Source organism: Vidua chalybeata, chromosome 4 (assembly GCF_026979565.1).
Source record: "Vidua chalybeata isolate OUT-0048 chromosome 4, bVidCha1 merged haplotype, whole genome shotgun sequence".
NCBI lineage: Eukaryota > Metazoa > Chordata > Aves > Passeriformes > Viduidae > Vidua > Vidua chalybeata.
In genome coordinates this window covers 7,177,237-7,202,544 of record NC_071533.1, presented here as the reverse complement: position 1 = coordinate 7,202,544, position 25,308 = coordinate 7,177,237, and the positions used below count along the sequence as shown (strand labels likewise).

General features: G+C 38.3%; 1 protein-coding gene across 2 annotated transcripts in view; it reads right to left on the bottom strand.

Annotated features, from left to right (window-relative positions):
- Positions 1-355: 355 nt before the first annotated feature.
- EDNRA (endothelin receptor type A) overlaps positions 356-25,308 on the bottom strand; it is a 33,518-nt gene continuing 8,565 nt past the window's right edge. For both annotated transcript variants that reach the window (XM_053940761.1, XM_053940762.1), the window contains exons 3-8: positions 15,554-15,681; positions 10,639-10,837; positions 6,614-6,766; positions 4,118-4,251; positions 3,632-3,740; positions 356-2,287 (exon numbers count right to left, since the gene is read on the bottom strand). In XM_053940761.1, coding sequence (XP_053796736.1) covers positions 2,147-2,287; positions 3,632-3,740; positions 4,118-4,251; positions 6,614-6,766; positions 10,639-10,837; positions 15,554-15,681 — 864 coding nt within the window. In that variant the 3' untranslated portion in view covers positions 356-2,146. The remainder of the gene's footprint in view (positions 2,288-3,631; positions 3,741-4,117; positions 4,252-6,613; positions 6,767-10,638; positions 10,838-15,553; positions 15,682-25,308) is intronic.

Here is a 25,308-nt window from a genome sequence, read left to right as displayed (position 1 = left end):
CCATTTCACAGACTCAAACTTTTGCAGGTAGATGGGCTTTTTTGGTAGAAGTTAAGAACACTAAACTGACATAGATTGCCTCTGTTGCTCACTGTCTTTTGTAGAGAGGTAGAAACAGTGTCTCTGAGCAATCACATTACTGGTTTGCAGGTGTATGAAATTTTTTTGTTCTTCTAGCCATCAGGTAAATAGCAAAAAAGGACAATGCACACAAAGCTTTCTCCTGCCTTGAAATATAGGAGGAGCAATATACAACTTAAATCCATTCCTCATGCCTTTTTTTCTGTTTACCTTTATCATCTCCTCAGTCAAAGCAGCAGGGAAGATTTCAGGATGCAAAGAGACTAACTCAATCTTCTCAGAGAGCATTGTCACACATTTACTATTATTTCTGATACAGTTTGAGGATGAAATGTTTTAAGTAAAATTCAACCAAGTCTCATTCCATACCATGCTCTTAGGCTCTACCACAGAGCACTGTCAGAAGACTGTATTTAGGTTTATAACGTATGAACATAGATTTATATGTATTTATACAGGCATATATGTCACAGAGACAAAAGCACACAAAAAATACACAAACAAATTTAAAGAACCTTTTTTTAAATATACTTCAGAAGATTTGTGTGAATGTAAACATTCGGAAATTTGTGCAGGAGAAGTCACTGTAGGCACTAGCATTCTGACCTCTTAAATAAAACTATGCAGGATTACATCTTTCACTGGAAAGGAAATGGATGTTTGAAAATTTGTGGCATTTTGATTACTGCTTCTTAGCCTAGCACAAAAGATGCTATAAATTGCCTAACAGATTTGTGCATGAGACATATTATATATGACACCACACTATTGAGTTCCACCATTTAATGAAAGGCTACCTATTAAAAATTTTTATAGGCAAACTGGGAATCTCTTGCCATGTAGCCTTAATGGATGGAAATAATAAGGAAATCATCAGTTTACATATATGCAAGCAATAGTTTCTATATATTGTTAATAGCATTTGTATGGTTAACAATGCTGATAACCCATTAAACCCCATTAAAATCTTTGAGTATTGTGTAAGACAGAGAACTCTGTAAGAAATAAGGCACAAAATATCCTTCTGCACATCTTATGGACTTCCACATTTCTACATTCACTCTGACTATAACCTCAGGTTCACAATATGAAAACAGAGTGCATAGCTGCTCTGATAATAACCATATTCTCAGAACACTTTGGACAGCTTTAATAATGTTTCACTATGTTCCACTGACCCTCATTTCAACTTAGATTTCATGCAGCTATAGTCTAAATAGATTAAAAGGTTCCTATAGTTTAAGAATTAACATGTCAGGTTAATAAAAACACATTGTAAGGTGCCCATCTGTGAGCATCTTCCATTCTTTTTGCTGATACAGATGATGTTTATTTTGTACAGAGCATTAGAATAAATAACACAGTATAGTACTGTATTATTAATACCTCTTTTTTTTGGTATTAATCTGTGCTTAAGTGCCAAATGTTGATGCTGTTTAAATGGTCTCTTCCTGTATGTGAATACTGAAGTGCTACAAATGTGAACTGCCCGGCTAATGTCCCGATCCATTGTAACATAGGTAAAATGCTGGTGTGGACCAAAACATTTTCTAACATAAACCTGAAAAACAGCAACAACAACAACAACATGCGAAACAAACTGGTGAGTGGACTTTATCCACCACAGAAATAGAACTTAAAAGACAAATGGGCAGAGAGAAAATATAGTTGCAGATAGATTCCATTTTGATATCTTCTCAGAAGTTCCAGAGTGATTAATTCTAGGTGACAATCAGATAAAAAGATTGCATTGTACCAGTCACAGACACTGAACAGTTCCTGCCTGCTTCAGAACAGCAAAACCACCTGGATAGTTCAAGCCAGGTTTTTTGTGTCATAATCACATCAATATCCTTTTCAGAGGCAGAATTACCATCCAGTGGATCTCAGTTCACAGGATATCACAGTTACACTCACTCCATCTACTCAGTCACCTCTAGAATTAGGTACAATGGTGCACATGTCTGAATTTGTTATGGAACAGTCACTGGGCTTCCTGTTGTAATAGCTTTGTAGTGACTTTTATTTTCCTGTTTCATTCTGAAATGGTGTGAGTCCTTGATTTTCAGTTTATGCTGTCTTTATGGCTGCTTCGGTCTGTATTGTGATTGTTTAGTTCTTGGTTTTTCCACTGAATGCTGGTTCCGTTCATGGGCACTGAAGTCACCAAACTCTTAGACTGGGAGCAGCAACAGCAAAGACATGACTGAAAATGAATAATAAATAAATAAATAAATATTAAGACAAATCTCTCAGTTCTATGCAGATTGCTTGCCATATTTTTCATTCAGAAATGACAGATAACAGATTCCAGCTGAAGGGAGTGTTAGCTATATTCAGGGAGATTTTTATCCTAGGACATAAACGATTCTTGTGATTGAACATCACAAGTGCAGAAAAATAGGCCCAGACTGTGCTTCTTATTTACAAATAACTTTCACAGTATGAAAAGGGAAATTTGTTTGACTAAGGTAAATAAGTTGAGAACTGACAGAATTCAATACATATTGTTAGGTGCTGGGTTGATTGTTCTTTCCCCCTCTTTATCATTGTACTCGACAAACTTAGGGATCAGCATGCTGCTTAACATGGAAGAGAAAAGAAGAAAAATTCCCTAGCCTGTGGCTTAGTTCTCTTCTCACATCTTAGAAAAAGACAAAATTATTTTGGAAAAGGTTCAGTGAACATACTGAGATGTAACATCTTGCACAGTTAGGAATAGAAGCTGATTTCTTATTTTTCATGTAAAAATGCTCCCTTAAAATAGTTTGTAAATCTGAGCAGGCTACAGACAAACAGGTATTCCCTAAGTCTAATAATTCTTCACATTTTTCTCAGTAGTTTGAATTCTGCCTATTCTCAGACTTAAAGTTTAGTGGTACAGTCCTGTCATCCTTTGTTTTTCATTTCAGATAAAGCTATTTTAGTCTTCCATTTCATTACTTTCTTTACTCTGGTTTTTGGGTTGGTTTTTTTTTTTTTTTTCTTTTACTTCCTGTGTCCTTTAATAAGTGGACAGGGACTTGCAGAGGCACATTGTCACAAGGAAATTATTTTATCCTTAAAATATGTTTGCATGTGTAGGAACTGGAAAATGCATGTAGAAGACATAATGCATATTTGATTGCCAAAGTCAACTCAGGTGCTTGATTTGGTATTCAAACTTGAAAATTTTAATCATTTATGAAATTGTTTAATATGGGCAGCTTGATGTCATCGAGAGTTGAAAATTGTTACTGAGCAAATTCTATTTCATGTGCATGCCACGTGCAGATAAATAGTATTTACAAGAGCTTGTCTATCTCAGTTTACACATATGAGGACTATGTCAAACTTATTTATTGGTTTAGTATTTCAGATGAAGTGGATAGTTTCACTTTTGTCTTGGTCCATGTGCTATGTGAACTGAACTGCTAGTTGCTAAACCAGACAATTTATATTCTTTCATTCCTTTGCATGCTTCTTCTCCCAGCTGTTAAAAATAGATAACAGCCAAGTGGTTCAATACAGTTAGTTAACTGGACATAAAATCTTATCAAGAGAAGCTTACCTGGAAACAGTTTTTAAACTTCTTGCTCACAAAATACAGAGCTATGGGGTTTATACAAGAGTTCATGGTTGCCAGGTTGATGCTGATGTAATCCAAGGGCAGCAAGAAACTAGGCAAGAGGAGGACAAACATTTAAACAGTTCATATGCTACAGAAGCATCCATTTTCCTTGTGGTTACAGCCTCTTCTGTCACACAAATTCATTCTCTCTTACCTAACTCCTTCAATCTAATCTTCTACCATGCCATGTCTATAATAACCTCTCTCACAGATGTTCAAAAATCCAGAGCAAAGTGATTGAAATAATGACAGACAACATTTGTTGAGATTATGCTACCCTATTAAAACTGAAACCACTGAAAATGGGTGCAGCTTAAAATTAATGAACACCACAGGTGCATTGCACAGTGGCATTCCTCATAGAGATTCTAAGTGTACAGCATTATATTTTTTCAGTACAAACTATTGGCATAGAAAATGAAGTACCTGAGCAGTTCACATCTGCTGGGGTCTTTTTCATTGTATACCATTTTCTTCAAAATCCGGCTCAGATGGAGAGGGAACCAGCAAAGAGCAAAAATCACGACTAAACAGAAAACTGTCTTGGCAACTTCTCGGCGCTAGATAAAGGAGATAAGAATGTATACTGAGTGCCCAGTTCATACTAGCAGGTGATTGTAGTTAGTAATGTTGGCAGCACAGTCAGTAATATAGATAAATTATCAAAGGATTCCCAAAGCGAAGCTTTCAGACTACTTGATGTACTACTCTTTTTTTATGGGGTTTGTCATGTTCTTGATCCTGGTCATTCTCAACAGAATCTGTTCATCACTGAGGCTGGAGCAGCTGGGCACACAGGTATTGGTACTGCTAGAATACTGTAGGATTGTCTCTGATACAGTGTTCTATAAAGGGATACTGCCCAGTATCTTGATTTTGCTATGTGATCCTTACACATTTACTATGTGATCTTGATGTTCTCAGGTAAATAGTTCCTCAACAAACATTTCAGAAATGTTGTTATTGCAACTTAATCTTGTAATACTTAGGAAATAATTGCAATTTAATGGTTTTTTTATGTGCCTCTAGAGAGTTACAGATATTTTAGTGGATTTCTGACAACACATACCAGCGGTGTTTGGTAGGCATGGGTTTGATAAAGAGAAGCATATGAAGGGGTAAGGATTCCACTGGCCTGTAACAGTGACAAGCACTGCTAGGCTCTGTCATGAAAGAACTTGAAGTCAAATAGTGATTCCAGTCTTGTTAGGCTTTGAATAAGACTATTATAGTTTCTTTTTTTTATAATGGCAGCTTTTATCAAAATATTAAAATATTTGTGATTAGATTAGACGTTAATGTGGACAGGGAGGGAGGGAGTGGGGAAGGAAGGAAGGAAGGAAGGAAGGAAGGAAGGAAGGAAGGAAGGAAGGAAGGAAGGAAGGAAGGAAGGAAGGAAGGAAGGAAGGAAGGAAGGAAGGAAGGAAGGAAGGAAGGAAGGAAGGAAGGAAGGAAGGAAGGAAGGAAGGAAGGAAGGAAGGAAGGAAGGAAGGAAGGAAGGAAGGAAGGAAGGAAGGAAGGAAGGAAGGAAGGAAGGAAGGAAGGAAGGAAGGAAGGAAGGAAGGAAGGAAGGAAGGAAGGAAGGAAGGAAGGAAGGAAGGAAGGAAGGAAGGAAGGAAGGAAGGAAGGAAGGAAGGAAGGAAGGAAGGAAGGAAGGAAGGAAGGAAGGAAGGAAGGAAGGAAGGAAGGAAGGAAGGAAGGAAGGAAGGAAGGAAGGAAGGAAGGAAGGAAGGAAGGAAGGAAGGAAGGAAGGAAGGAAGGAAGGAAGGAAGGAAGGAAGGAAGGAAGGAAGGAAGGAAGGAAGGAAGGAAGGAAGGAAGGAAGGAAGGAAGGAAGGAAGGAAGGAAGGAAGGAAGGAAGGAAGGAAGGAAGGAAGGAAGGAAGGAAGGAAGGCAAAAGATGAGGGTTAAAAAGATAAACATGTTTAAATTTTAAAGTCATCCTGCAGCAGCCAGCCTGAGAAGCTTAGTGGGCACTGCATTTTAGGACAGTGGATTCCCCCACCTCCTAGTACATACCATTCCAGTTCTACTGGGTGGAGTAGCCTGTGTGTGGCCCTAAGACACACTGTGTTGCAATCCCAGGGCCTGATGAGGGGAAAAAAGTGGAGAATCTGCACAAGGGGAAGATTTTTCAGTCAGCCCTGATCTGGAATGAACCGGCAGAGGAGGAACCTCTGTGAGAACTCACTCTGATGCAGAGAGGACTGCTTTAGGGATTCACATCTGTGAACATGGAAGTTAAAAGAGTGGAATTTGAAGGGCTGATATTAATGCAGGGGAAAAGCTCCAGACTCTTTTTTAAAGTCCAGTTAAGTGTTAAACATGAGCCAGCGCTACCAAACCAGCAAAGAGACCTGAAGGTTCCATGAGCGATTTTGTTCTGTGATCATTTGTTTGCTCTGTTCTCCTGTTGCTCTTTTCAAAGCAGCTACAGCAGTGGTACTGCAACAGTGCAATAACCCTGAGAAACAAAATTCACTCATTCTAAACGAGGTTATTCTCCAATTGCTTTTTATATGAAACTACAGTTACATATCAAAGAGTGCCAAAAGGAGGGAGGATCCATGGAGTGTTATCTTTATACAGAAAAAGAAATATTTTTGGCAAATCTTTGTAGTTAAATTTCAAAGCATTTAGACAGCAGTGATTTGAGGTCAAAGAGAAGGAGGGCATAACTGTCAGAATAAGAAAAGAAAGAAAAGGGTTAGTTTCCTGAGCATACTGTCTTCAATGCCTCCTTATACAATGATTTAGTCTTTTGTTCCAGGTTTAAATGAATGCCTTGACATCATAAATAACCCACATCCTCACTTTCTACTTCTGTAGTTTACTGTATTCAGGTACACTTTGAAATATTTCTAATGTAACCCACAGAGAGAAGAACAATATTTTCAAGCACTGTTTTTTCTAATATATTTACCTGCTTCAGGTGTTCACTGAGAGCAATTCTCAAGTTGCTGTTTCTTCTGTTTAACATTTCACAAGTCATTAGCGTATAAAAGATGGCAGTGCACGCCAGCGGCATGCAGAAATAGAAACCAAACAGCCACCAATCCTTTGCATCTTTGTAAAACTGTAGATAAGGAAAAGAAGAGAGCAGATATTTTCTTATGATTGAGTGCAAAATACCACAGAAAGGCCTTGGAAAAGCATGATAGTTGATACACTGGTATCTGTCTGTTTGTTTATTGTTGATCTCTTTTTGACCCATATCAAAATAGGAATTGTGGCAGTGCAAACATTTACAGATAGCCTGCCTGTGCCTTTGTTGCAATCTGTCTGGGTTGGAACTAATTATTTTTGGTAGTACTTTCTGAACATTTATATTCATTCATGAAAACTAGAATACAGCTGCATGAAAAAGACCTGCCAAAATGTAGACAGTGTCAGTCTGAGATAATGAATCTTACTAAAAGCCTGTCTCAGGAAATGCCATTTACCTCTACAGCTTCTGTCCTGATGCCAAAAAAGGAAAATTCAAAATGTCTTGTAAGTTTAATCACCTTTTGTTATCAGTGAAAAGGTTGGCAGTTGGTTTGCTTATGTACTGGGCAGATAGGAGCCACTTCATAAGTGTTTGTCTGATATGTGCAAAGCTTAGGGATGGCTTCCAGTGGTACACTTACTTTTAACCCCTTGACTGCCATTTCCACCATTTGCCTTTTGTGGGACAGTGAGGTATTGGTAGAATAGCAATACTTTACTCTGTGTAATTTTAAGTATTAGCTGTGATGTAAGCAATGCTCTAAGTTAATACATTTATGTATTGTGGGGAATACTACATTTGAGAAAACATTTAAAATAGCTCTTTTCTGTAAATAGGATCGTGTTTCCAGACTTCAGAAAATAATGTATCTTGGTTTTTAACTTTTATGCTCAGCCAAAAGTGTGCACTAAAATATAGCATTTCAAATACTTCCTGTGTCTAGGTTATTAGCATAAAAGGGATATGTCACTCTTTCCCCCAGCTTGTTTGTTCCTAGAGGATGTGCTCTTGTAACATCACAGTTCCCGCACCAAATGTCAAAATTCTTATGCCTGAGGGTTTTATGAATCCTGTTTGAAAAACTCAAACTTTTGACATCGTGTTTACATTTAAAATCAAATAGCACTAAACTTTGAAAGATGAAAAGAAGCTGATACAATTAATATACTGGTGTTTAATAATGTTACTTTAAAAATCTACTTCAGTTACATTAGGAAGTTGATTTACTAAGAAAAGGGGAATGCTTTTGATTTTTTTTCCCTCTGCCCTAACACAGCTGCATACAGAATTTGCTAGTTTAGATTATGCTGCTGTTTTCTAGGCCACAATCCAACCTCAGTCTGGGACACTGTGTTGTGTTGATTAACTTGTTTCCTCCTCCTCATTAGCCTCCTCCCTGAGAAGGGGCTGCAGTCTCCTGCATAGCTGCACTTTCCTTGGGGGCAGAATTTCCCCCTTTGGGAGCAAAGCTTTTGCCAGCAGAAAACCAGAAAACAATATGCCTCGTATTTGAGGAGTTTGTACTGAGGGCAAATGTAATTACTGCTCCTTCTGCAGAGCAAAGGATTACAAATACATGGAGACAATTATCTTTTCCATGGCAAATTCCTCCAAGTCAGCCTGGAATCACGTTGGCTGTGCAGCGTAACAAGATGTGGACTACGTGAATCCCTTCCGTGTTTCCATGGAAAACTTTGTGTCCTACCAGTGTTCCAGCCTCCATGAGCATTGCCTGCTGGTCAAGAAAACACACATAAGGGCTGTGTCACAGCCCTGACCAATACGTCACTTCTGGATGAGGAGTTGGCCTCGTGGAGTTATAAAACCTACTCTAAAATGTCTGTAAATGATTAATTGAGGAATCTGAGTTTCACAAAGCTTACATCAATGCACAAAAATGGGTTGATTGAAGAGAAGTAGACATTCTTTTGTTTGTCTTGAAAGCCCACATGGAACTGGTTTTCTACAGGAAATGTGCATTTTAAACAAGTTTCCTAGTGCGCTCGGCCTCTTGGGAGTCATGGTCTAGCATGAATATTTTAAATCTTTCAAAGATAGCTTTAAACATGCATAAAGCTCCTATTAAACACCAAAGTTAATAATAAATACTTCCTGAAGTTTAGTAATTGTTTATTGTGGTGTTTGTGGTAGTAAATACTATAGTTAAGGTTAAAATCGTATTTCCGCTTTAATCTCATGTTTGTACTTGCTTGCAACACATTGAAACACAAAGCTCTCCATTTTGACTGACACATCCAACATTTACTCTCAGCTTGGACATAACTGCTGGTTTGTTTCCTTAAAAATCAAACTGCTGTGGGGAGATCGGTACTTCTGAATTACACTGAGCAAGTAAGAGCTACTACTTCCTGCTAGGAAAACAAACCAAGCCACTCTACTTAGAACATTAAGAACAGAACAGTAATCATTAAAGTTAGCATGCCTATGAAAGACCTGAACAGTAATGTTTTTGAGAAAAGGGAAAACTATTCTTTTCCTTAGGGAAAAAGGAAGTGAAGGTTGTCCAGGCACATTTGAGGAGAAAAACAGCCATTAGAGAAGGGAAATTTTGCTGCAGTGTGTAATTCATAAATCACAGTCTTATAACTGCAGTATCTACAGTCATATAAGCTGTGGCTTCAAGAAACAAAAATATAATAAACTATAATAAAATATAATAAATTCCACTCCATCTTTACCTGCATTAATTATTTCCTTTAGGGAATTCCTTTTGTCTTCTCTTTCAATTATCTCATGTTCTTTTGGCCATCCCTATAGTCTGTGTAACCCTACAAGAGTTGGGGTTGTTCCTCTAAAAAAATAATTATCCACATTTTTTATTTTCTAAAATTCCTAGCTCCACTTTACCTTATCCTTCCCAATTCTAGGCCAAGTTATGTTCTGATTCAATAAAAGGAGAACCACCAAACATTCAAAAAAGAGAAACTTATACTCTATTATAAAAAATTCTAGTCCAGAAATAATACTGAGTTTTTCTCAAGACTTAAGACCTGGTGCTATCTGCCTTCTCTGCAACAGATCAGAATATTATTATATTATATATATCTTATATATTATATAATATATATATAATATATATTATATATATATAATATATATTATATATATCTTTCTTTTTCATTACTGGATAAATGGTACCTGGCTTTTCACTGTATTCAGAAATTTAAAAAATTAAGATATTTTCTCATTGTAAGGCGAAGTGGAAAACCACTATGCCCCTATGCAGTAATCTATTGATTCTGTAGTGACTTCTCACCTGAGCTGCTTTGCAGAAGTTGATGTGGGTATTGACAGCTGTTAATCTTCAGGAGCGCAGAGGGTGAGGGGTAGGAAACGTGCCAAGGCAGCCTGGCCTGTCTCAGGCACTCCTCTTGCAAGAGGAGCTGCTGTATCCAATGGCAGCTAGCACTGCACAAGCGCCTAGCTGGAGGTGTGGGTCTGTCTGCTTTGTAGTCATGATTTCTTGTAAACTAAAGGATTATTTTTTATTGGACTTTAATGCATGTAGCATGGCCCCACCCTTTTCTTTGTGTGCCAAGAGAGCTGACTACTGCATACAAAAGGGTGACTCATCATGGTAAAACATGTGTTTTGACATTTACAAGCTCCAAGGTGTTGTACCTTGAAACTCATAACCTTTCAAGGCTCTGGTTACCCTGATACATCTCTTGATTGTACTTTAAGCAGGTGTGAATTGCAAATGTCTGTAGTAAGAATTCTCAGTAGCAAAGAAATGAAAATGCAGTAAAGCCCCATTTAATCTCTCTGGCTGAAAGCAGAGATAAGTCACTGTGAACATGGGATCCTCTTTGCACCAATTCACATTAGAATACATTTTGCAGTCTAATGCATGAATAAACTCTATTATCATCCAGTATCTTAATTGTCTAACCCATGTACTGTGGGTTCCAAAAAAGAGAAGACAGGATGTTACTTACCAACATGAAGTCGTTTGTAGGTTTGAGCATGCAGGTAACATAACTTGCATCCTTGTATTTGAAAGGTACCACGGCGAAGCCAATTGCTTCTGGGATGGCCAGTATGAAGGACAGAAGCCAAATGGAGAAAATTTCAATGGCAGTGATCATCGGGATTCCAATCCCCTGAACACGGCTCCAGGACGCAACTGCTCTGTACCTGAAAGAGACAGGTGTTGGTTTCCAGCCCGCGGTTTCCTTCTTAAAAGATCACGGTTCAGTGTCATATGGCAAGTCAATTCCTGAAGCTGACACCTGAGACTTGTATTACTTGTTTTTTCTGCCTATTCCAGGGCCTCTGCCAGCTATCAACTTACCTAGGACATAACAGGGCACATCGAGGGGTGGCGAGCAGAGAGCCGGATGCTTCTGTTCTGCTTGGGTGTGGGATTGTGTGGAATTCTGCTGGGTGGACTGCACTAATGATTTCTAATGAAAGTAGACAAGGTTTGTGAGGACAGACTTTATCTTTCACTAAATAACTGCCATAACAGAGGAAAAAAAGCTTCCAGGCACACAGCCATTCTAACAGATATAAAACATCCATCTCCTTCAGCTACCTCAGCTGTAGCAGCAGTGCTATCCAAATTGAAGCTGTCAGCTTCCAGGCAATGAAAGACCAGGAAAATACTTTTAGTGAAGTGTAAATGCATTTGTTCTGTTCACACTGTTCAATGAGCTGAGAGGATTTTTCTCCTCTAGCTGTCTCTCAGTTTTCAATGAGCTTGTAGAAATTTATTAGCCTTGAGACCTCAATCTCTCTGTCAGCTCTGGTCAGAAGGTTGTAAAATTATTCAGAGAAGACTGATAGGCATAGAATACAGAGTGCAATCCAGTCCATAAACTAAATTTTCAGTAGAAGATTTAACTGTTGTCCTACAATTTCTGCAGTAAACTATTTGCTTAGCATTCCCAGCAATTTAGCAAAGACAGAATCAGTGAAAAGAACCAATATTATTTTTGATCTTGTAATAATCTGAAATTCATTCTGGAGAGCTCTCTGTCATTAATGATGTAACAGCTTGTGAACTGCTTATTTTGCTTCCTTAAAATAATAGCACCTTCCCATTTGGAGTGACAGTACTGCATGGATATATCATGGCATCCACTGATGAAATAGTTTTCTTTGGTTGAGGATAAAAGAAGTCAAGAAAAGTTGTTCATCTGCTTAAAAAAATATCAGATTAAAAAGGGAAATACTGGGTTTGGAATTTTTGAGATCACAGAATCACAGAATGAACTAGGTTGGAAAAGACATTTTGAGATCATCGAGTCCCACCAAGACGGAAGGAATGAAGAGCTTCTGAAGGGGAAAAAAAACATTTTTTTGAGGGCTACAGGACCTAGGATACAGAGATCAGGAAAATTTTATTATTGAAAGGCTTTCTCGGTCCTCTTTTAACCAATACAGTAACACTGGATTCACACACAAATCATTTCTTCTGATTTCTTGTATCACACCCTCTTTTTAGTTTGGAAGTGTGCTTATTAACTAGATGGAAGACTTGGGAATTCCATCCCCTGTAGCCTCAGTCTTAGGGGAATGACAATGCCTGAATACAAACCCAGGCTTAAGCCCCTCACAAAAACTTCAGCAAGCATTGTTACAACATCACTGGAAGGTGTCAGGGCCTGCCATCACCCCTGCAGAAAAGAGACTGGAAAGCTTTGCCTTGATATCTACAGCAGTGTCTTGCACAGCACAGTCACAGGTGTACTACAGACAGGCTCTAAGAGCATCTTTTCTACAGAAATGTGTGTAGAAACACTTTGAGCATAAAAAAGCAAATAGTAGTAATAATAATAGTACTAATAATAATTTTAGTAGTAATAATTTTTCAGGTGGGTGTTCTGTGGGTTAGGTAATATAGAGGATCTTTGTCTAGCCACAAACCTCCCACAATCAAGAGTGAGAAAGTACTGCAGGGTTTATTTCCCTCATACTTGGAAAACATAGGATGTCTGCCAGGGACCTGACATAAAATATATGCATAATGCATTGCATTTAATTCCTTTCTCTAAAATCTGTGTGAGATTTGTCTAACTTTCCTTTCGTTCTGTTTATTTCCCTCTTGTCTCTAATCTTGCCTAAATTGTTCACTTTTTTTTCCAGGTCAGTTCCTGTCCTCTGCTTGATGTTGTGGCTCCTCTTCTCTCTCCCTTTTTCACTTCCAACTGCTCATGCATGTGCTGTCAACTTGTATACATACACACAATTAAATATTTTGCACTCCTGTCCAGTTATAATATGCTTAAAGCATTTCTTTCAGAAGGACATCTTGCCTGAATCTGAGAACATCAGTGGGTGCTTTTGTTCTCCTATTCCTTTTAACTTAGATTAGAAATTAAGTGTTAACTAGAAAGCTAGATGTTCAAATGGCCCCACAATATAGCAAGTGTCTGTTCTGGGAGTATCATCCTTTGTAAGAGTGAAAAGCAATGCAGGAAACATAAGGGACAAGATCAAGCATGTATGAAGCAGTCACTGTCAAGATGAGTGCCAGAACAGTTCCTGAATGTCCCTACTGCTGACAGTTGCTGATAATGAACTCTTCTGCTTCATTATTAGCAACCATAGCTGTTATTCATTTTATGCAAATATCTTAACACAATAAAGCTCTTAGAGTTTTATTTTAGTGGCAAAATCTCGACTAGTCTCATGCACTTACTGTGAGTTGGTCCAGGTAAAAATATCTACTTTAGGATTACTGTCCTTTGCAATGTGCTATGCAGAGGGGGCAAGAAGAGAGTGTATACACGTTAAATGAGAGCCATGTATTCACTTTTCTTCTTCAACCCATTTCTTCACCAAAATCATTATGCCCAAGACATAAGCAAGAGTAGAAACTCAGGCAGGGAAATATCCTTCCTCTTAGTCACACTCAAGCACTGTTTAGAAAAAGAGTCACACTGTAGTCACCATCGTGACCTAGAGTTTAAAAATGCCTGAGGGGCATCTGAGGCAACTTCGAAGTGAGCTTCCTCAGAAGGCTGAATGGCTGGCTTTCTGTCAGCCTCTTAAAACCCTCTCCACATGTGAGTGGCCATTGTTCCCCTTGGGCATGCACAGTTAAACCTTAATACACTGTCAGGGCAAGTCACTCCAGGGCAGTGGTAATGAGGGGCATTTCACAATAGGATGTAGCTAGCACAGGGATTTTCCTGATAGAAAAAAAAGAATCCTGTTCTAACTTAAGGCTGTAGTCTTCAACAGGGATAGAGAGTCAACAACAACTAAAAATATGGAGCTCTGGATTCACTCTACCGATTGACTCTGTCTTTTATGTGCAGTATATAGGGACCCAAAATAATTACAAAATAACATTCAGGAGCTTTTGCAAGAATTAACTTGCCTACAGAGCAGAAACAGTCCAGCCGTGACAGCACACTATTTCATGTTTACTCATTTTCCATTCTAGAAAGCAACCATTAGCTGATGAGGAATTTTGTGTTAATGTGCCCAGCTTCCAGTGTCCAACCTAACTTGGAGGTGCTCTGAGCTGTCATGGTGATTGAAACTAGATTCAGTTCTTGCTAGCCAATATCAGAATCTGGCTCTATACATCTGTTTCCTAACACATATCCTCTGCAACCACTTACTAGAGTAGCAACAGATGATAAAGAATATGTCCTTGGCAAAGTGTCTAAGCTAAGGGAGGAAATTAAATAGTCTGTGTCTGATCCCATACCAGACTTTATATTCAAATGGAAACAGGATTTGGTTGTTCTGAGGATTAGCAAATTAGTCCTTGTAAAAATATGTATGCATCTACAAAAAGGTAGCTTCAGCTGAGTTAGTTCCAATCTATAAAAATGTATATAACAGTGGAACTTCATCTAGTGAAACTGCAGTTGTCTGAATTTATCTAACAAACTGTCTGTTTCATGTGCTTGATCTATGATTTATTCCTTAGAGTGATCCATGGGATTTTATTTAATGGTGGGCAGATATTGTTTGAGAAATAGAGCTATTTTTGTAGTTATCAGATTTGAAAAATGGAGGTAGAACACTTGCCTGTATTACCTTATTTTTAATTTTTTAATTTTTTTTTTTAATTTATTGCTTTGGCTAATGAGGTACTAATGCAGTAAGGAACTGTATTTTAAGTATGGGTACTACCAAATGATTTATCCACTGCAAACCTTATACATTAGCTTTTGCTATAAAGCCAAACCAAGAATAATTTTAAAGCTTCTTTGAATCCCTGTACTAATACACATCCTGCATTTTATTTAACAGTATTTTCTGTATTTAGAGGCACTGATATTTTGGAGTAGAGCAAGATCAAGTAACTCAAGACATAAAACCAACTTTTACAGAAGTCAAGTGTTCATCTGCTATTGCAATTTATGTTTTAAGAAAACATAGCAGAGGCATTCATTTTCAAACTACCTATATCAAACTATCAAAGCAAGTTTCCAACATATTTTTCAGTAGAGCTCTGTTAGTTTTGAAAGTTATCAGAATAAACCCTGTTTTACTGTCCATAGGCAGTGAGTTGAAAAACTGATTTTTAAACCTAAAGATTATGATCTTGTTCAAATACAAAAACCCCCCATGAGTTCATATGAAAGAAAGAAATCTGGGTACTGAGTCAAACCCCAGTAAATTTTTGTCTGGTAAAAGAAGTTGAAATACCGCTTTACCAGAGCTTTTAGGTACCTTTAAAAAACATGCGAAGTTCATTAGCCCAAGGACTTCTAATATTATAATTTGAGCCACAGATGTGGTGCTTGGCATTAGCCAGAATATAAAAGACCAGAATCTAAGTTATATCTGTATTGTAATTTGCCTGCTAAGACCATGCTTAGTGCTCCCAGATTTAGAAAATCTGCGTGTGCAAGAACAGTGGCAAAAGAGTAAAATATACTGTACCTGTCCACACTAAGGGCACACAGGTTAAGGACTGTGATTCCCACTGATGCCTTCTGGATAAAGGGAAGGAATTTGCAAAGAAACTGTCCAAATTCTGTATTTCCAAAAGGCCACTTCTGAGCGAGGAGCTAAAGAGAAGATACAAAATAATCAGAATATTTAAACAGTAACCTAGCAAGTATGTCACAACTGTAGTTATTTCTTGTCTTAGACACAGCCAGTGTAACCCTGAGTTCTCCATACCTCAAGCATATCCCTAGTACTGAGTGGATCTGGGAACTAACTGCTACTGTGGAAGCACAGGAGTTGAAAGTTTACATAAAATGTTGACCTTGTGCTGTTGCAATAGTAAATTGCATTGCTAACATTTTTTTTTTATTATTGTGAACCTGCCAGCAGTACTGAATAATGAAAATCTAACTCAAGCCTGTCATAAATGGTTATCATAAATGGGCTGCCATGTCCCAGAACCAGGCAGTCAAAACATAACTCAGGGTCCATAATGAAATACCTCAGAGCCAAGTCCTGATGCTGCACGCAAGCAGATTCTTGTCATCGTAAATGTACCATTGTGTAACTCATGGCAATACTCAGTGCCAGACTCTGAGGAGTGTGAAGAAAACACTGTGCATGCATAATTTGTTCCATATTCCGTTTTAAAGGACAACCGTGCAAACACGTGGGCTGTGCTTCAAGGCAACAGAAAGGCATCCATTGGAAAGATGTGAGTGACTGAGGCTTTGAGCAGTATTTCCAAGGAGGCATTTACATAATAAATATTAGTACAGTGATTCATGTGCACACTTGTGAAGAATTAGCATGTAAGTATTTCTAGCTGTAACTGTAAAAGCTTTGAACATGTCTTGGAACTGGGCTTTGATAGCAAGTATACATACAAAATACAGGACACAAAATTATTCAGGATAATCAAATCTGTGACTGGCTGCAGAGTCACAGATGATCACCCTTGTGCTGACAGTAAAATGGCAGATTACATTCAATGTAAGTGCAATAAATGAAAAATTATTGGGTCCATACAAACTACTGAGCCCCAATTTAGCTATTTTAACTCAAGTAAGGGATATTTCAGCCCTCGTGAATAGTTTTATTGAAAAAATGAAGTCACTAAACCTTCTCACTCTTGCACTACCATTTTGTTCATCTTCTTCTCTAAGTCTCTTTTCTAAGCTGCTGAGGCTTTCTTAGTGGTAGAATGTTCATGTTTTGAGAGTCAGCTTTGCAATCACAAAGACTAGAAATATTTTTCATTAGAAGCTTAGGTCCTGGAACACACTTATCTGGTAAAAGTGGGTGTATTCTAGCTGTAGAATTAGAAAAACAAATTCTGATTTTAACTCAGGACTGTGGTGTTCAAAGTAAACATTTTATTTCTATTTAAATTAGAGTTAAATTGAAGTATGCTAATAATCACTACCTTTAGCAATACAAATGTTAACTGTGGGAAGTTCAAATTCACATCTGTCTTTATCTCAGTTAAGGTAGGTGTTACCTTTCTGTTTTTTTCACAGCATGAGTTTTTCAGAGAACTTAGCTGTAGCGTATGGATGTTTATCACAAAATCCTAACTAAGCAGGAATTAACCTTCTCCTCATAATCCTGCTGTGGATTTTTTGCACCCCCTCTGTTTTGTAATCATTCATCACAATGCTGAGTTACTTGTGATTTTGTCCCCCAAATGATACCCCAAAAATGCTGGAAGCAGCTATGCACTCCATATTGTTTGTGTCTCTCTAGGACTATATTAATGTCATTTGATTACTTGTATTCCAGGACAGATTTTAGCAACTCAGAGCTTTCAGCCAGCTGGGTGGAAACTGTGGATCAAACTTATGTGTGCAAGTACCTTTGGTATGGTATCCCAGTTTAGGATAGTCACATTTGATGAAAGGAAATCCCCCTTTTCTTAAAAGGTTAGGAATTGGATTGCTAGGATTGGTGATTTAACAGTAGTCAGTACCTTCAGTAGCAAAAGTGATAAGTTTATATCTGCAAGCTCTTGGTTAGTTCCTCTGATTCTATCTGTATTTATAGACTGAATGAAATACATTTAAAGCTCCAGCACAATTGTTTTCCAGACAGGTTTGCAATAGTTTAACAAATGTTTGCAGAGCATATTCTGCATTTTGCCTAGAACTCTCATACGAAATTTTAGTTTTTATCACAAAAAAAGTTGAAAAAAGAAGGGATGATCAGGACCTATAGCAATTCAACCATGTTGTAGTCACATGGAATTTAACCTCCAAACTCTTGGCTGGGTTTGGGTAAAATCAGAGTAGTTCTTGGGCTAGGAAAGCTAAATTATAAATGGCACTGCCATGGAAAAGCAGCTCTAGCAGACTTCTGTCAATCCCCTGTGCTACCCAGAGCCCCAAAACCCATTCATCATTATAGATCACACTTTAAAAGGCAACTGAAAGCCACCTATTCATTTCTGTGCCCTGACTGTGGCTGTAGCTACACCAGCAGTAGAAACGAACAAGCACTTTGTAGTGACTGTAAAACTCTGCTACTACAAGGCAAATATTAGCTTCAAAAAGAAAAGTGTTGTACTTGAAAAAGGTTCACTAACTCATTACTCCTCACAGGGAAGCTTTATCACACTTCCAGCATGTACGCTTCTACCCGCACCCCAGGAAGCTCTCCTTTCTTGAGATTAAAAGTATTTTATTCCTTTTGTTTCTTACACTTTCCACTAATTGAAGTAATTTCAGTACCAAACCATTAGACATTCTTTTCAAGTGGATTTTAATCAAAATCCCTGGGACCAGAAATAAGGGTTTTTTTTGATTTCAAGATTCACTTTGCAATCATTTCTGGGGGTGTACTCCATTATCACTCCACATCAGCTGTGCATTCATTACTTCCCCTTGAATCAGGTGCCAACTTTTTTCTTCTGCAGATATTTTTAGTCAGCAAATCTGGTCCTGTCTTTAGTTTTACTAATTTTTGCATCAAAATAAGCCCATTTCTCTCTGTTCTGCCCTAGCATGGTATGGAAATTTCAGAAGGAAATAATACATTTATCTTGTATTAAAAAAATTAACCCAGGAATTTAATTTAATTAATCCTGATTTACTTAGGTGCAATAGAAGAACTGGAACTACTGCCTTTGCTCTTTGAGTGATTTTGCATATTCTAATATCCAAACAGAATGATTGTAAAATTCTAGAAAATTACATTTTCTCTCAAGGCTCTAGGATAGAAGAATTCAGACTGATTGCTCCTACTTGTGTCCCAGTTCTCTATGAGTTGTGGAAGTGGATTGTGCTTTTGCAAACTCACTTACAAAATCTCTGAGGTTTCAAAATAAGACATGTGGCAAGGGAAACACACTTTTCCCTTGTGCAGCTTGCTACTTAGGAGTATTTCATACTGTGGTGCAATTCCTTAGAAAAGAGTGTGGTCAACATGTATTTTTGCACTGAAATCAGAAATCAAGGCTGCTCTTTAAAAACTCAGTGAAGAGACCAGACAGCCACAGCTTCCTTGAGCATCCTCCCTTCTCTGCTGCTTTATATGGCCTCTCTGCCCTGAGCTGCTGCTGAAGACAAACAAGACATCAGCACTGAGAACATTCCTTTGCAGTGATTTTTAAATGTCACTCCGTTGATTTTATTCTGCTGCTGCTGCTATTTTCCAACCCCCCTCAGTATGGTAGCTGATGTACAAAACATCAAGTCCCACTGTGCATCCCAGGCAATTTATATATAGTCTGAAGGAGAGGATGTTGTAACCCAGCACATGAGTGTTGCCCAGATCATGCTCATGTGCAGCCTCACTGTTTATCTCATGCCAGGCTGACACTGTGTGTTTGAGCCCTGGAGCTCAGCCCAAAATAGATGGGCTCGGTTGGGTGCTGGATCAGAACCGGCTCTGAGCTGCTCTATTAAAACTTCTTCAGCTCAACAAGTGCATGTCAGGAGGTCCCCTCTCTCTGCCATGTGGCATTGAGGATGGCAGGAAGGCTTCATACCTGCCCTTTCCTGCTCTGATTTCATCCTAGTGTTCTAGAGACTGCCTCTTCCTATATCTGCGTGGGACCATTGTTGTGCTGACACACAAGTTGTTCTTCCCTGAAACTGAGCTGTGTTCCTTACAAGCAGTGCTTGCCCCTCATGCTGCTGCCATCTAGGACACTCTCCTGAGTTTCATGGCATTTAAATGTTCCATGATACTGCTAGAACAACTCCAGCACAACCATGGAAGTCAGCTTTGTGAAAAACACATCCACTCCCCCGTGAAAATTTAAAAAGTTTAATAAAGGACAATAAGAGACAAGGACCATAGAGCAAAGGTTGTTATGGCTTGGTGCAGCTTGGCACTGAACCAAGACCACACTGTTACCTTTGGGGATACCCCTGAAATGCCTTTTCCCTTGCAACAGCCTGTTGCATATTCATAGCCCCTTATGCATATCCATAAACTGGTTTACATTCTCCAGGAACTATTTTACATGGCCCCTCCTTGGGTCTGCCTTTTTAGAGCATGCGTGTTTCTTGGCTGTGGTTTTGGCTCCTTCTCTTTATCACTTCCAGTTTGGACCTTGGTCCACATTGTCTTCAGATGGTGAGTGCTGATAGCTGGCATATCTGTAGCAGGTGTCCTCATCTTGTGTTCACTGGATGTTATCCCATCCAAGCAGGCATTTTAACACAAGCATAGCTATTTCACTACTATGTCTAAGCCTAAGTAACAGCAAAAATACAAACTATCTTTATAACAAAGTTACTTTAACACCACACGTATAAAATCCATTCTAATACCTGCAAAAAGCCAATATTATAATATGTATCTATAACAGCTTCTATTCTGTCTTCAGGAAAAATAGAAATATCTTCTTTATTCCACAGCTTAAGTTACACTTGTACAGTAATGAAGAAAGGGACCAAGCCAGCAGATTTTGTCTGTATAGGTACAATCCAGTTGTGAAAGTGACCAACATCTCCTAACTGGGGAGCAGCAGTTACAAAAGCAGTGTAGTCTCTGGTGATTTTCTTTCCTTGCCACATAGCCCAGAATGAAAGATAAGGAAAATTATTTTGGTTTTGTTACATCAGCACATTTGGTGTTGCTGCCTTTTTTTTTTTCCTTTTTTTTTTTTTTTTTTTAAGGCAAGTTTCCTCTAGGAGATATTGAGCTGTCTGGATAAAGCTCTGTCTTAAATTGTGTTCTACAATTATATATGCCCTTGTCTCATTCAAGGGCTAGACAAGGTGTCTGGTGTTTTGGGTGGAATCCAGGTGATATCTGGCTCAGCACAGAAGTGTCCAAGTTCTATACCACTGAGCTGACTGCATTAAGTGACAAAAGGTGATGATTCTGACTGAAGTGTCTCACCTATCTCTGATCTGTAAGACTGCTTAGTTAGGAATAAGGATGAATTGAGTCCTCAGCAGTGGTATTTTGGTTGCAGTGACTGAAACAGGACCTTTCTCTCCTCATGAAATGTCATAGGGTAAGAATTCATTGCATGTTCTCAAGCCTTTCCCTTCTTCCTAAAACCCATATATACAGGAGACAATTGCATTGCTGGACAAAGCTCATCCATTTCTTGCTTCACAAGTCAGCTGTGCTCCACCACTTAGCAGGAAAGAGGGAGAGCTGTCAGGGTGGAGAGGAACACAGCCTATCTCTAAGTATTCCATCCCACTGCTGAAGTGAAAAACCTCAGATTTTGAAAGGACAGTGACTGGAGGAAAACAAAGAGTAGAGGAAAACAAAGAACAAGGGTAACCTTTATAATGCAGGGCATAAGACCAGTACTGAGTACATGGTGAGATGATTGTTCAAGCTTCTGCCAGCTTTGGGATAATTTGTTTATTTCCTTATACATAAATGCACAACCCTAGATGGTAGAGAAAACACGCTGTATCTCTTCAACTCTTCTTTGCAGGAAATACATTCCTGATTTTGCTACAACCCAGAACTGTCTTTTTTCTACTTTGGGTGGATAAAAGACTGACTGGTTTTCTTCCTGTAAGGAAGAAAGGTTATGTGGGGATGCATGAGAACCATCAAAGACATTTTTTACTCTGAATCGCCCTGCCAGAGATTTTTCTGCTGTTTTGTTTATCTTAGCCCGGCTGAGTAAAGGTGAAGGTAGCAAAGGGTCTCATGCCATTCACTGAATGCCTACAGTGTTTTTCTCCTGCTTAGGAAGCTATGGACAGGAATGTATAGTTTTTACACAAGGGAAAATAGATTATACTTCAAGAGATCCTGAAAAGTAAGGAAACAAATGCCCTGGTTTTGTAGCTGAACATTCTGTCTCAACTAACTGGAAGAAAAAGAAATCCTAAGTTTTAGGTTCTTGTTAAAATGCTTATATTTATTACAAAAATAATTTACTTAGCAGTAAAGCATTCCTAACAACTCTAGGCATCTCCCCTGTGGTATTTTTGCTGTTTACAAAGCAGGATTACTTTCCATGATGTTGGCTATCTTCCCATCCTGTTAGGTAAACTGTTTTTCAAGCTGAGCTGCTCTTCTTCAGGGAAATGAGCTGCAAGGTGTGCGTATGTGCGTGGCGATTTGTTGAAAGGAATTTTTTCAATCCCTGGGCATAATATTTCTTTTGTTATTCTTCCAGCTGTGTTTTCCTTTGTGTGTTGCTAAAAAGAGTGACAGAACTTCTAAGAAGTTACTGCAGAACCCATAAGCCCTGAATATGCGCAATCAAAACAATTCCTTGTTAGAGTTCAGCTGGTTGAGAAATAAAGACAGAAAACACACTAAAATATTCTATTAAACCTAGAGTACACTATGTCAAATCCACAGAGCAGCAAGGTAGGCATGAGATGAAGAACTAAAGATGAAGGAGGAGCTGTGCATCGATGGGAACAAATGTCCCACTCCCCAGAGAACAGCCAGGAGTTAAAGGCAGAGTGGATCTTGAACTAAGACCTAGAATATAAAATCTCTTCCTTGACTGCTACCCTGGTATGCGCATTAAACACACTCTGCTGGGAAGCTGCAGTTTGTAAATAGAACAGATTCCTGATGGATTTCTGTTCCTTGCTCCATTTTGGGAAATTTCTGCCTTCAGGACTCAGTGATCAATTCCTGTGCTACCTCTGGGTTTCTGCTACATGGAGACATACAGCTGAATAATAGGTGTTGCTTGGAGCAGGTTCTATGGATTTCTGCTTCACACTGGGCTACCCATTCATTGCTTCTTGGGATCCCTGATAAGAATTTATTGAAAACCAGAATGTAGTTGTTCTGAGGCCTCAGAATTTCCCACTTGTGTTGGTACTTCATTGAGAAACACACACTATACATATGAAAAATTCTGCCTTTAAAGAAGGGTTTCTTTTCTAAGTGCCCTTAACTTTTTTATGTGCTGTTGGCTTGGCTTTATGCTCCTTTGGCACAAAAGATGCTGCTTGTTCTATCAGCTACAAGATCAGTGCCAATGTGGTTAATTAGCATCCCCATGTAGGTATAATTATTAATTCTGTTGGTGAAGGTATTCAGATATGCCAAATAATTTTTGGTTCAGACTCTGACACTTAGGCACACGCTCTGATGTTAAAAAATGTCCATGACTAGAAATGCTTTAGCTGAATCTTCCTTTACTGAAGACAAAACGGATGAACATGTTTGCTTGCTGTCAGGTACGTTCTATATTTAGATTTTTAGTGTTCTGGATGGACTACTCAGATTTAGATAATGTCGCAGCTAAAGTAAGCATGAATATCAATTAACTAACCAAAAATCCCCCTGTTTTTTCAAGAAAACAGCTCCTTAAGCTGTCTAATCAGTGAACGCTTGATTTTTTTCCCGGGTAGATGTCTTCCACTTTATACCAGTAAAATTGTTAAGAAAATGTTATTAAAGAAGCAGGTAAAAAGCTGCCTAATTTGCTTAATCTACTTTGTAAACTAATGGTTTAAGGAGTTAAGCATTTTCTGATCTAAGGCAATGCACTTTATGTCAGCCCTATGTAGGCCAGCTTCCAAGAAATAGAACTAATTTCTATGTTTTTCTCTAAAGTGCATAAAACTGGAAGCAGAGACAGCTCAGGACTTCCCAATAACATGTTTATATTTTTAATAATATGTTTTTCTCTAAAGTGCATAAAACTGGAAGCAGAGACAGCTCAGGACTTCCCAATAACAGTCAAAATTTTGCCATTCTAAAGGTGAGAGTCTTGGTCTGGAGTGTTTCAAGCTCCATGAGCTCAGGAAAGAACAGTGGACAGAAGTGTCTGTGATGAGTACCTGTTGTTGCTCCTGTTGCTCTGCTATACTCCAGCCATGAGAGCAGCAGCAGGAACAGCCATGAGGGTTTGCCAGAGCTCAGAGCAGCCAAGGCAACAGTGGTGCTGTGGCTATTCTGCTGCTGCCTTTGTACTGCCAATGTAAAGCCTTTATGGAAAGCAGCCCTCTAAAGAAGTTTTCCTGCATTGCATCTGAAATTTGCTAAAAAATGCACATGGCAGTGATGGTTAATGCAGGTGATCAGCAGCTTTCAGTTATGTGCTAATGCCACCTGATACAAGAAAAGCAACCTGTCTCTTCTTCAGTGCCTTAACCCTACCTCTACAGCTGTGTAAAATATAAAACTTCTATTTTCTGCTCTTCTTTTCCCTGCAGAGAAATAATTCCTACTGGTACGGGCCTTTAAGTTTTGACATTTTGAATGTCTGAGATGGGTATGTTTTAGGCAAAGAGGAGACTATTTGGGACCTGGTGGTATAAAAAAGTGATTGAAAATTAAATTGTCTTAGTTTGGTCTATTAAGGTTGGATTTATAACTGTCACCTTTCCTGAAAAACTCAGTTTATTAAGATTTTTAATACTGATTTGATACTTCAAGTGGATATATTGTGGTAATTAAGTGTAATGGGGCTTCAGTACGTCCAGAATATCTTCAAAGGACAGTGAATATTACTCACATCACAATCCACTTAGCAATAAGGGGAAAGCACTATATAATTACAGTAATTGGAGAAAGTAAAGAGTGAGTTTTTGCGCCTACTGTACCACAAAGAAAGGTTAAAAACATCAAGCACCTGTGACCACATCTTTAGTTGACATAAATTAGATAATTACTTTTTTTCCCCAGCATCATATCTTTGTTAATTGTGTAAACGCATAATAGAATGAAGGACTCAATTCTCCTGGGATCTTACATTGCCAGTTATTACAATTTTATAACTGCTTCTTTCTAAGGGTTTGTAAAATGGATTTGAGTACCAGCAGCATTATTTGCTTTTCTTTTGAAAGCACTTTCAAAATAGTTAAGGCTACATTATGTTTCAGGAAAGGGATTGTAACTATTTCTGATATCCAATTATAATTACAGGTATTATACATTTTGTTCTATACAATGAGGCCATCCTAACACAGTGGTACTTGTTATTTTAATATGCAGCTGAATGCTTGTTTACTCTAATTTCAGGCATGTTTTGTCCTAAAAATGAAGATCTGACCTAAAAGATATGAAGTGTTTGACACCACTTATATGTAGGATATGACTATGTGGTTCAATATGAGGCTGACTCTGAAACGAAAAGAATCTTTTACAATAAAGTTCAGAAAGGTAAAAATTACTTTAAAACAAAAATAAAAACACTTGATTTTTTTTTTTCCTTAAAAGCCTATCACTTCTATTATCCAATCATGATATTTCCAGTGGCCACCCTTCACACTGTCACTCAACAAGAGGAGCTGAAAGGTGACACAGATTTTAGGATCCCTAGTGGTACAAACAGGAATGGCATTTAACAA